Genomic DNA, 12,399 nt, shown 5'->3' with positions numbered 1-12,399 from the left:
TGGGACCCCTGGCTCCACCCAAGCACGAGGAAGCACGAGGAGGGAAGAGCACTGGCGACAATTCCTCAGCTGAGTAACCGAGGCTTACCAGGCACCGACGGCCACGTATGTAACCAAACTCCGCCCGTCTTCAGCTGGTCCTTGTAATCAAACACCATTGTGTTCACCCACGCTATCGGGCAATCCTGCAGCAGAATAGCAAACACTGCCATCAATAAAAGCTCCAGGACTCACTCACATCAGATATTACTTTAACCTGCTAGTGAAACACATCACGGTTTGTTCAGTACATGTACAGATTATTCTGCGAGGGAATACAATAGTTTAGATGAGTTCTGTTTCGAGATACAGCGCGGAAACAGGCCCTTCGGCCCACCGGGTCCGCACCAACCAGCGATCCCTGCACATTAACACTATCCTACTACAATAGAGACAATTTTTACATTCACCAAGACAGTTAAGCAACAAACCTGAAGAAGGGTTTTGGTCCGAAACGTTGCCTATTTCTATTGCTCCATAGATGCTGCTGCACCCGCTGAGTTTCTCCAGCACTTTTGTCTACCTACAAACCTGTGCGTCTTTGGAGTGTGGGAGGAAACCGAAGATCTCGGAGAAAACCCACGCAGGTCACGGGGAGAATGTATAAACTCCCTACAGACAGCGCCCATAGCCGGGATCGAACCCGGGTCTCCGGCGCTACATTCGCTGTAAGGCAGCAACTCTACCGCTGCGCCACCGTGACCGGACGTAAAAATATTTACACCCGGTCTTATCCACTGGTTATCCAAATGGCCTTTGTCACATTCTTTGTACATATTTGTCTTTCAGCAACTGTAATCTCGCAGATCAAACACAGTAAGCTGTTGCCTGGGCGGGTCAACCTTTTATGAATGAAACGTAACGAGAACCACAACTGTGTTTGTCCGGAGATGTGTCCAGGTGTTTCCTGCTGTGAGTCACCCTGTGGAAGTCAGCGCTGTACAAGGTGCAATGTGGACCTCAAAGCCCACAGGCACTAGGACAACGTACACAGTCAGGAGATACACGCAAAAAAATTGGAGTAACTCAGCGGGTCAGGCGGTATCTCTGGAGAAAAGGAATAGGTGACGTTTCGGGTCGAGACCCTTCTTCAGACTAAAAGCCAGCGGAAAGGGGAACGAGAGATATAGACGGCGATGTGGAGAGATGTAGAACAAATGAATGAAAGATACAAAAAAAAAAGTAATGATGATATGGGAAACAGGCCATTGTTAGCTGTCGGCTAGGTGAAAATGAGTTTGAGACAATGAAAGTCATCAGGACAACAGTGAAACTAGTACAACGGCTTGGGTGGGGGAGGGATGGAGAGAGAGGGGACGCATGGGCTTGTTGAAATTAGAGAAATCAATATTCATACCGCTGGGTTGTAAGCTGCCCAAGTCAGAACCTTTATCCCAGCGTGGCAATGTCAAGGATTAGAGGGCACAGCTTTTGGGTGAGAGTGGCAAACTTTAAAGGAGATGTGCGGGGCATGTTTTTTTTTTTTTTTTTTTACAGAGGTGGTGGGTGCCTGGAACGCACTGCCTGGAGTGATGGTGGAGGCAGATAGGATAGTGGCGTTAAGGAGACTTCTGGATAGGCACATGGATATGTAGGGAATGGAGGGATATGGGTGAGGTGCAGCAGAGGAGATTAGTTTAACTTGGCATCATGTTTAATCATCATCCACCGACACTTGCTTGCAGGCTGGGCTCATAAGGTCATAAGTGATAAGAGCAGAATTAGGCCATTCGGCCCATCAGTCTATTCCGCCATTCAATCATGGCTGATCTATCTCTCCCTGCTGACCCCATTCTCCTGCCCTCTCCCCATCACCCCCGATACCCACTGCAGGTGGCAAGGAAACCAGCCGCAGAACAGTGAGCGGTTGATGTGCATGCAGAACCCTCGTCAGAAGTCGGGACTGTCACGTGACAGGGTTTTGTGCGGGGTTTTTAGAGTTAGTAAGTTTGTTCAGTAGCTGGTGCTTTTCGCAACGACAAGAGCTTAAAATACCGATTTCTCTCGACGAAGTGCTCGTGCAGTTCAAGTAACGTTTTGTCAATAGAACCATTTGCTCTACACGCTTGGTCTCGCTACACCAACACGCTGAAGGGCCTGTCCCACTTACACCTTAAATTTTTTCGGCGTCTTGCCAGAACCCGTCATAGTCGCAACAGGTTGACAAAAATGTTACAACATGTTGAAAATCCAGCGGCAACCAGAAAAAGGCACGACTCTTTGGGCGACAAATGGGTGTCACCCCGCGACACAGGAGGGGGGGAGGGGGGAGAGATTAAATGGCCCGTCCCACTTACACGACTTGCAGGGTAACGCCTGTTTGGTGGTGAGGTGGTCGCCGCTGGATTTTCAACATGTTGAACATTTTCGGCAGCCTGCTGCAATTATGACGGGGGAGGAGGCCCGCTCCAGACAAGTCGCCAAAAAATGATTCGCGTAAATGTCCGACAGGCCCTTTGCAATGCGTAGCCCACTTCAGGGTCTGCTAGGAACTGTTTGAGTTTTCGGCGACTTGCCAGCAACATAGCGCAGCTCATCAAAATGTTACAACATGTGGATTTGATTTGGAACACAGCACCAAATTGTGCAGATGGGCCCGTCATTACATTAGTGAGCTTTGGTACAGGTGGTCGCCGGGAGGCAGCCTTGAAGTTATGAAAAATGAAAATTGGACAGGCCCTATTTCCTTGTAAAACAGCAGCTGGGTGCGTGCAGAGTGTCTGGTGTGGCCAGCCGGTGTGGCTGACTACATGCCTGATCATCCATGTCATCCGTGTCTCCAGTGCCCCTCTATGTTATACCCCATGTGTGCATCTGTGATATACAACTCACTCAAGTGCACAAACACTCACACATGCACACACACACACACACTCGCGTGCACACACACCCGTGGATGTTACTCTCACTCCTGCACACGCACACACAAACTTGTGCATGTACACGCCCATGCACACACACACTCATACACACACACACACACACTTGTGTACACACATTCATACACACACTTGTGGGTGCACACTATAGCTCACGCACATATCCACACACACTCACTCACGCACACACATTCTTACACATCCACGCATGCTCGTGCACTAACATCCAAAAGCGTGCACTCATGTAAGTGTGGCACACAATCTCGCAAATATACATTCCGCGTGCATTCATGCAAATGCACTCATGTAGGCAGTCACGCACACTCATGCATGCACACTTACGCAAACGGATGCACGGACAACGCACACACACACACGCATGGGGTAGAGTTGTGGGGGAGATAGTGGAGGTCGGACTGGCAAGGCAGAGTGGAAGCTGTAGTGTGGTTAGCCGTTCACTTGCAGCCTCACTGTCTGCCGCTGTGCAGCTCAGACCACTCACGTTGCCCAAAGTTCAGCCCTCTTTGCCCATCAGACACCATTTCCCGATACCTCTCCCACAGAAGGGCTTGTGTAGGACCTAATGTGGCCCTGATGAGGAGATGCTGCCTGACCCTCTGAGTTACTCCAGCACTGTGTCCTTTTCTACACTTATCAGCACCTGCAGTTCCTTGTTCCTGGACTTGTTACGCAATTTAATTCCCAAAACGTCTGAAGAAGAGGAATTAAAAAAACGCCTCCTATTCCCGAAAACTGGGGATGGGACTGCACAAGATAAAGTACCCAGCGTTCTATCACGGCTCAGCTTTTACCACAAGCATGTTGGTGTGAGCAGCATGTGATGAGAGAATCGCTGGCCTGCACAACATCTTCTGCACTCGCTGCAGTGCTTTCGTCAATGGGGATGCATCACTCCATTGGTATGTGACATTGTGAACTGATGTAAGTGAGGGCTGGATCTCTATGTCTCTGGGGTGCTCACACACAGAGTTGACTACAATTCTGTAACCATGTACATGAACAATCCTCTCCAATCCTACATTCGGCAACACCATGCTCAATACCCTGGAACAAAATGGGAGGCTTTTCTTCCATATAAAGAAATTAAAGATTGGACAAAGGTGCGGCAGGGTGCGCAGTGGTAGAGTTGCTACTTGACAGCGCCAGACCACGGGTGCTGTCTGTATGGTTTGCACGTTCTCTCCGTTACTGCTTGGGTTTCCTCCAACATTCCAAAGACGTGCGGGTTTGTAGGTTAATTGGCTTTGGTTCATTGTCCCTGGTGTGTAGGTTAGAACTAGTGTATAGGTGACCGCTGGTCGGCGTGGACTCGGTGGGCTGAAGGACCCGTATCCACGCTGTATCTCTAAACTAAACTAAACTAAATGAGAAAACGTACTAGCAAGCAAGTGCAGATGCTGGTTTACACCAAAGGTAGACACAAAATGCTGGCGTAACTCAGCGGGACAGGCAGCATCCTTGGAGAGAAGGAATGGGTGACGTTTCGGGTCAGGACCCTTCTCAGACTGATTGTGGGGGGTTGGGGGTGGGGGGGGGGGGGGGGGGGGGGGGGGGGGGGGGGGGGGGGGGGGGGACGGGGGCATGGCTGGTAATAGATGATCAGAGGGGTTACTTGACAGGCAGAGTGTTGGACAGATGCTGAACATGTAGAGACGGGTGTGAGCACTGGATACAGAGTCGAGAACTGTTAAGCTTGGGGTTAGAAAAGTTGCAAATGAATACAAATGTGAAGTTATATCAGGCATAGACATAGTAAGTTTGTTATTGCACTTCAGCCATTTACTTGAACAATCCTTTACAATCTTACATTGATAACATCATGACCACAATGCTGGAACAAAATGGAGGGGTATTTTCTTTATATAAGAATACTAATATGAAGTTACATTTGGCCGTTGGCATGGAATTCACTTGTCTTTGCACAGAATTTATTTCTCTCATCACTTTGTGTAACTATGACAGTCAACAAATAGTAACTTTCCTGTTCAGTACCCACATGGAGGGCCGAAGGGCCTGTTTCTGTACTCTGCTGTGCTATGGATGTAATACTTCCCACTCGCCTTAAACCCCACTATTCCTTGACATTTCCACCCTCAAAAAAAGGTTCTGACTGTCTGCCCTATCTCATACCTCCCGTAATTTTATATACTTCTATCAGGTCGCCCGACAACCCCTGCATCCAAGAAAAAACAACCCAATTTCACCCAAAAAAAGACACAAAAAGCTGGAGTAACTCCGTGGGTCAGGCAGCATCGCTGGAGAAAAGGAATAGGTGACTTTGCCGGTTCGACCTGAAACATCACCTATTTATTTTTTCCAGAGATGCTGCCTGATCCGCTGAGTTACTCCAGCTTTTTGTCTCTATCTTTGGTTTAATCCAGCATCTGTAGTTCCTCACTGCCAATTTTATCCAACCTTCCTTTCTCAGTAGTACTGTCTATTCTCTACGCGGCATTCATTTTGTTGATCGCAGCAGAGACTAAGTTTCGACAATGAAGATTCAACTTACGGCTTTTTTAGATTTCTTCTTTGTCGACCGAGCTTTTTTGGCCTTTTCAATCACCGCGTACAACGCAAAACACAGGCGCGACATCCTCGGAAGGTCGCAGCAGTTGATGTCAAACTCCAGGTCCTGATTCCACACAGGCTCGGAGCTCACGTTGACCTCTTGGCTGGAAACCATTTTGCAGAGCATCTCACTCCCATGAAACAAGCCAGCTTGGACAACCAGCTGCAATGAAGGAAAGGAAAGGAAAACATCAAGCAAGGAAAAAAATCAAGGTGAGGAAATGGTGGGGAGAAGCCATGGTTGCAAATATATAGATCGTTGAAAGTGGCGACAGGGTGGTGGGAAAGGTGTTTGGCGTGTTAGCTTTCACTGGTTACGGTGCTGAGTTCAAGAATTGGAATTCATGTATAAGACATTGGGGCAGCACGGTGGTGCAGCGGTAGAGTTGCTGCCGTACAGCGCCAGAGACCCGGGTTCGTTCCTGACTATAGGTGCTGCCTACAGGGAGTTTGTATGTTTTCCCTGTGAATGCATGGGATTCTCTCCGGGATTTCCTCCCACACTCCAAAGACAGGCAGGTTAATTGGCTTCTGAAAAATTGTCGCTGGTGTGTAGGATCGAACTCGTGCACGGGGAATTGCTGGTTTGCATAAGGTCGCATAAGGAGCCGACACAAGAAACTGCAGATGCTGGAATCTTGCGTACAACACAAAGTACTGGAGTAACTCAGCGGGTCAGGCAACATCTCTGGACGACATAGATAGGTGATGTTTCGTGATGGATCGCAAGAAGGGTCCTATCACAAAAAGCCGCCTCTTCAAGTGTTTCAGACTGTTTCAGGATACTAGCTATTAAACTTGGGGAAGCGAGAAAGACAGAGTGGTCAGGGTAAGAAGGTTGCCGAATAACAAGCTAGTCCATCACAAAATGGCACTTGCAAGGTTGACCAAGTCTAGTTCTCCCCCCCCCCCCCCCCCCCCACCCCCACACTCCCTCCCCCCCCCCCCCCACCCCCCCCACACTTCCTCTCCCCCCACACTCCTCCCCCCCCCCCACACTTCCTCTCCCCCCCCCCACTTCCTCTCCCCCCCCCCCCCCCCCCCCACTCTCTCTCCCCCCCCACTTCCTCCTCTCCCCCCCACTTCCTCCCCCCCCCCCCCCCCCCCCCCCCCCCCCCCCCCCCGCCCCAACACTTCACTCTAAACTTCCCCTTGCTGCTTGAAACCGCAAAAAAAAGATATTTAACTACCGGGAAATCGTGATTCTAAGAAATATCTTGCTTCAAGAGACCTAAACCCAAAACCTCCAACTTCCTGTGTTGCTGGTTTCTGCAGACTGCCTTACAACACGAATGTGGATGTGTGGTTAAGGCCTGATGACAAGTCATCTCCGTGTGTAACAATCACTCAGAGGCAGTAAACAAGTGGGTGTTGCTCACACCGAGGGCAGAGGAAGCAGCCAGCACCAACCTTCATGCCTTCGTCTGCGTTCACCTTGCTCCCCGATTGTAAGCCGATTGTAAACGGCTTATCCAGGTCCCAGAGAGTCACACTCGACTGCTGCAGTGGAGAGAGGAACATCTCACATCAGTCCACGTGCTCTGTCAGACCTGCTCGTTACTCTCTTTTAAAAAAATATTCACCAAAAATAATTTTCATCAACTATTTACAAAAATACACACCATAATACAAACAAACCCACCACCATAATATAAGATAAACAAAAATTCTTAAATATTAAATCACTATTTCCCCATCCTTATTGAGAATACATTCCACCCCCCGCGATGCCCAGCGGTCCCAGAAATCCCCCAGGGCGCCCGTGAACATGTCCCTCTCTAAAACCACCCGGGCATAGACGTAACCCCGGAAAAGGGGCAGGCAGCTGGCTCGGGCAGAGCCCTCCACCGCCTGGCACCGTAACCCGCGGATGGCCAGCTTGGCCAGGCCCAGGGGCAACCCAACCAGGACATCTTCGGCCCTACCCTCTCCCCTACGCACAGGGTGTCCAAAGATGAGGATGGTGGGTGTGAAGTTCAGCCAGAAGACAAGGAGCAGCCCCTTTAGATATTAGAACAGGGGCTGCAGCCTCACTCACTCCATGTACACGTGGTACACACACTCTTCCAGCCCGCAACAGTGGCAGGTTATTCTAAATGGGTGAACAGAGCTCGGTTGGATTGTAACCAACCACAGAGTCGGCGACTTGATGGCACAAGGAGGTGAGTTTAATCATAGTTAATTTAGTTTAGTTTACTATTGTCACCTGCATGTAGGTACAGGGAATAGTATTTTGTTGCCTACTATCCAGTCAGTAAAAAGACTGTACAATCAAACCGAGCTACAGTGAAAAACATTTTGTCGCATGCTATCCAGTCAGTGATAAGGCTATATATATGATTACAGTCACGCTGTTCGCAGAATATAGATACGGGATAAAGGGAAAACATTTTAGTGCAAGATAAGGTCCGATTAAAGATAGTTCGTTGGTTGCCAGTGAGGCAGATTAGTGGTCAGGCCCACTCTCTAGTTGGTGGTAGGATGGTTCAACGCCTGATAAAAGTTGGGAAGAAACTGTCTCTGAATCTAGAATCTGGAAGAGTCCTACACCATCGAAACAAGCCCCGAGGCCACCAATGTTGCCCACGCCGACCAATGTGTCCCATCTATACTAGTGCCACCTGCCCGCATTAAGCCCATATCTCTCTAAACCTGTTCCATCCATGTATCTGTCGATAAGTTTCTTAAAAGTTGCGATCGTACCTGGTTCGATACCTCCTTTGGCAGCTTTATCCATATACCCACCACCCTTTGTGTAAAAACGTTACTGCTCAGCTTCCTATTAAATCTTTCCCAATTTTACCAAGCCAGCTAACCTACAAACCTGTACGTCTTTGGAGTGTGGCAGAAAACCGAAGCACCCGGAGAAAACCCACACAGGTCACATGGAGAACGTACAAACTCTGTGCAGACAGCACCAGTGGTCAGGATCAAACCCGGGTCTGTGGAAACAGAAAACAGGCCCTTTGGCCCACCTGCTCCGTGCCAACACTGGGCTACTCCCTGTGGCTCTGCGTGCCTGTTCCTTTGTTTGCACTCTCGATCGAACTTCCCTCCTTAAACTACCAGCCGGATAACTTCACCAGCAGATCATCTCTACAGCAACCTGAGCCTCACCCTATCAGAGATGAGTTGGTGTGACCTCTCCGTCCACTAGTGACAACGTAAAAACATCTCAAGATAGATCACTCGATCTCAAGAATGATTCATTGCCATGAGCACAGAGAACGGAACAACATCGTACTGGCCAAGGCTTTACCGCCACTTTCATGCACCATCATGACATGTAATTATACAATAATCAAGTTTCAAGTCGGGATGATTTGAGGAAGGTCCCGACCCAAAACATCACCTATCCATGTTCTCCAGCGATGCTGCCTGACCTGCTGAGTTACTCCAGCACTTTGTGTCTTTTATTGTAGACCAGCATCAGTAGTTTCTAATCTCACTTCATATTTAAAATCTCTATTGCTACCTGAGATTGGACTAATCTGTTGGTTTTGTCCTGAGTTGCCTGGTACGTCACTGATCTATAGATAGGTGACGTTTCAAGTCGCAATGATCTGAGGAAGGGTCCCGACCCGAAACATCACCTATCCAGAGGCTGCCTGACCCGCTAAGTTACTTCAGTATTTTGTGCCTTTTTGAGAAATGCATGTATTGTTATCAGCTGCACCAGAGTCCAGGGTTCGATCCTGACCTTGGGTGCTGTCTGTGTGGAGTTTGCACGTTCTCCCTATGACTGCCTGTTCTTGTTTTCTCTCAGCGAGTAAACCATTGCGGGATTTGCAATATCAAGTAAAAACAAAAACAATGAAACAGCAATAACGCAACGAGTCTCACACACTTCTGCTTGTCCAACTCTCCTTAGTGAGGGTTTGGTCAGAGGAGTTTGTTTCAATGAATGTTTGGTTTCTCTAAACTTCCGTGTCCTTAAGGTGAGGTGGGAAAGGTTTAATAGGAACCTGAGGGGAAACAATTTCACACAGAGAGTGGTGGGTATATGGAACAAGCTGCCAAGAAGAGACAGTTGAGGCAGAAACTATAACAGCATTGAAAATACATTTGGACAGGTGCATGGACAGGAAAGGTTTAGAGGGAATGTGTAGGATGAACTGCAGATGCTGGTTTACATAAAAAATAGACACAAGTGCTGGAGTAACTCAGCAGGTCAGGCAGCATCTTTGGAGAAAAGGAATAGGTGACGTTTCAGGTCAAGAGTGAGGGGGTGGGACACTGGAGTAGGGTTGCCAACTGTCCCGTATTAGCCGGGACATCCCGTATATTGGGCCACCCGGGACCGCCCTTGTCCCGTATTTGACTGCTACTACCCGGGTCGAGGGGACTGTCGGGTGAGAGCGCTGTAGTGCAGCCCATGGAGTGCAGCAGCAGCAGCGCCTCGCCCGTGGCCCCATCGATCGGCAGCCCAGCCAGCTGTCCGACCTTCGGACCTTCACTTACTGCCGACACCACCACCCCTCCTTCTCATGGCCGATCATCGGTTCAAGATTTAGATGGGAGCCAGACTTTGTGCGCGATGGCCCGCCGGCTGGGCTTTGTGTGTAGTCCAGCACCCGGGCCAACTTATCATTCACCCAGCCACAGTCAAGTCGATCAATGAATTGCCGTCGGGAATTTGACCCTTATTTAGGAGTGAGAGAGTTGACAACCCTACTCTGGAGGCATGGGAAGGTGGAATGTTTCGAGGGATATGTGCCTAACATGGTGGGACAAGTGTAGATGAGGCATCTAGGACGGGTTGGGAAAGCTGGGCTGAAGGGCCTGTTTCCATGGTGGCTCAATGAGTGTAAGTGAGTGCCATTGAGTCAGACACCATACAAACAGGCCCTTTGGCCCAATCTGCCCACAAACTGTGGCAAAGTTGCACTAACTCCGTTGTTATTGTTGCATGAACCTTGCCAGACACACAGAGGCTCCTCAAAGGCAGAAGGGTTCAGTTTAATTCATCGTCATGTGTACAGTGAAAAGGGTTTACGTACAACGCCAGTTGCTGAGCCTCGGTCGCACTTTGCCCGTAGCGGAGTTTATCCCGTGAGAGTTTGTGGCACAAGTGACAGACGGTGGTGGTCGGGGCACTAGCGATGCTAATCAAGTTCAGCTCGGTTTCTGCACAACTCCGCGACACTGTGCAGGGAATGCATCACATGCCGGGTCTAAAGGCCTGGGAGGCCAGTGACGACACAGCATGTGATACCTATCCTCCGCATTCTGTCAGATTCCGAGTGGATCCAACAGCAGCGCTTTGTAGTGTTACAACGTGTAGGGCCTCTGCATAATAGTCATATTGTAATGCTGGCGTTTTAAAAAAAAACAAAATGCGAAGAAAGAACAAAGGGGCTGGAATTAAAACCAGTAGTCAGGAACGGGGCAAGTCACATCAGAGTTGTACACAGTCATGTGCTCAGTGAGGCGCATTCTCGTGTGCAGAGCTCCACGCACTTGCACACTTACCCGTTTGTGCGCACACCCGCATATTAACACACGCGAATATGATCACAAACACTTGGCAGGATCATTTTAGTCTAGTTTAGTTTAGAGATGCAGCACAGAAACCAGGGTCGCCAACTTTCTCACTCCCAACTATAAGGGGCAAAAGGTCAAAATAAGGGACAAATTCCCGACGGCAATTCGTTGACCAACTCGGCCGTGGCTGGGTGAATGATGAGTTGGACCGGGTGCTAGACTACACACAAAGCCCAGCCGGCGGGCCAGCTGAGGAGCTTTGGCCCAGGGGCCACACGCAAAGTCCGGCACCCCGTCCAACTCATGAACAGATGATCGGCCATGAGAAGGAGGGGTGGTGGTGTCGGGGGTAAGTGAAGGACCGAAGGTCGGACAGCTGCCGACCGAAGGGGCCACGGACGAGGTGCTGCTGCTGCTGCTGCACTCCATGGGCTGCACTACGTCGGGGCCGTGAGGCGTTGCGCTCCGACCCGACAGTCCCCTCGACCCGAGGAGCAGCAGTCAAATATGGGACAAGGGCAGTCCTGGGTGGGACAAACCAATTTACCCAATATGCAGGATGTCCCGGCTAATACGGGACAGTTGGCAACCCTAACGGGAACAGACTCCTCAGCCCACCGAGTCCGCATCGACCAGCGATCACCCCGCACATGACCGCTATTCTGCACACTAGGGACAATTGTCAATTTTACCCAAGCCAATTAACCTCAACAAGTCTGTATGTCTTTGAGGTGTGGGAGGAAACTGGAGCACCCAGAGAAAACACATAAGGTCACAGGGAGAGCGTACTAACTCTGTACAGACAGCATCCATAGTCAGAAAGGAACCCGTGTTTCTGGTACAGTAAGGCAGCAACTCTACCACTGCATCACAGCGCCGTGACGTCCGACTTCAACCGAGATTGTCCATCGAGCCAGACCCGCAGAATTACTCCAGCACTTTGTGCGTTTCTTTTGGGAAAAACCAGCACCTGCAGTTCCTTGTTTCTAGGATTCTCTCCAACAGCTCAGCTTTTGTCCATCGAGGTGGTCGACACTTTCCTGATGAAAGCTGACCAATGTTGGACGAATTGTGTATGAGGATTACAGAGGGTGGTTGGTGGACACTGCCTGGGTCCATCACGGGTACCGACCTCCCCACCATCAAAGGGATCTAGAGAAAGCCCACACCACTATGGCCACACTCGTATTTCACCTCTACCATCGGGAAGAAGATACAGGAGTCGAAAAACCATGACCTCCAGGTTCAAGAACAGCTTCTTCCCAACAACCATCAAGTTCTTGAATGAGACACAACACCAACCTCGTCTACAAACTATGGACTGTCTTGGGTTGCACTAAAGACTTCAGGTTTATTTTATTGTCATGTGTACTGAGGTACAGTGAAAAGCTTGTTGTTGCATGCCAAC

General features: G+C 49.6%; 1 protein-coding gene across 1 annotated transcript in view; it reads right to left on the bottom strand.

Annotated features, from left to right (window-relative positions):
- Nucleotides 1–12,399, bottom strand: part of pik3cd (phosphatidylinositol-4,5-bisphosphate 3-kinase, catalytic subunit delta) — a 153,514-nt gene that overhangs the window by 31,741 nt on the left and 109,374 nt on the right. The window contains exons 9-11 of the mRNA XM_055659628.1: nt 6,918–7,007; nt 5,449–5,670; nt 89–185 (exon numbers count right to left, since the gene is read on the bottom strand). Coding sequence (XP_055515603.1) covers nt 89–185; nt 5,449–5,670; nt 6,918–7,007 — 409 coding nt within the window. The remainder of the gene's footprint in view (nt 1–88; nt 186–5,448; nt 5,671–6,917; nt 7,008–12,399) is intronic.

Source organism: Leucoraja erinacea, chromosome 30 (assembly GCF_028641065.1).
Source record: "Leucoraja erinacea ecotype New England chromosome 30, Leri_hhj_1, whole genome shotgun sequence".
NCBI lineage: Eukaryota > Metazoa > Chordata > Chondrichthyes > Rajiformes > Rajidae > Leucoraja > Leucoraja erinaceus.
Note: the sequence above shows the minus strand (reverse complement) of the source record. Positions and strands in the feature narration are given on the sequence as shown.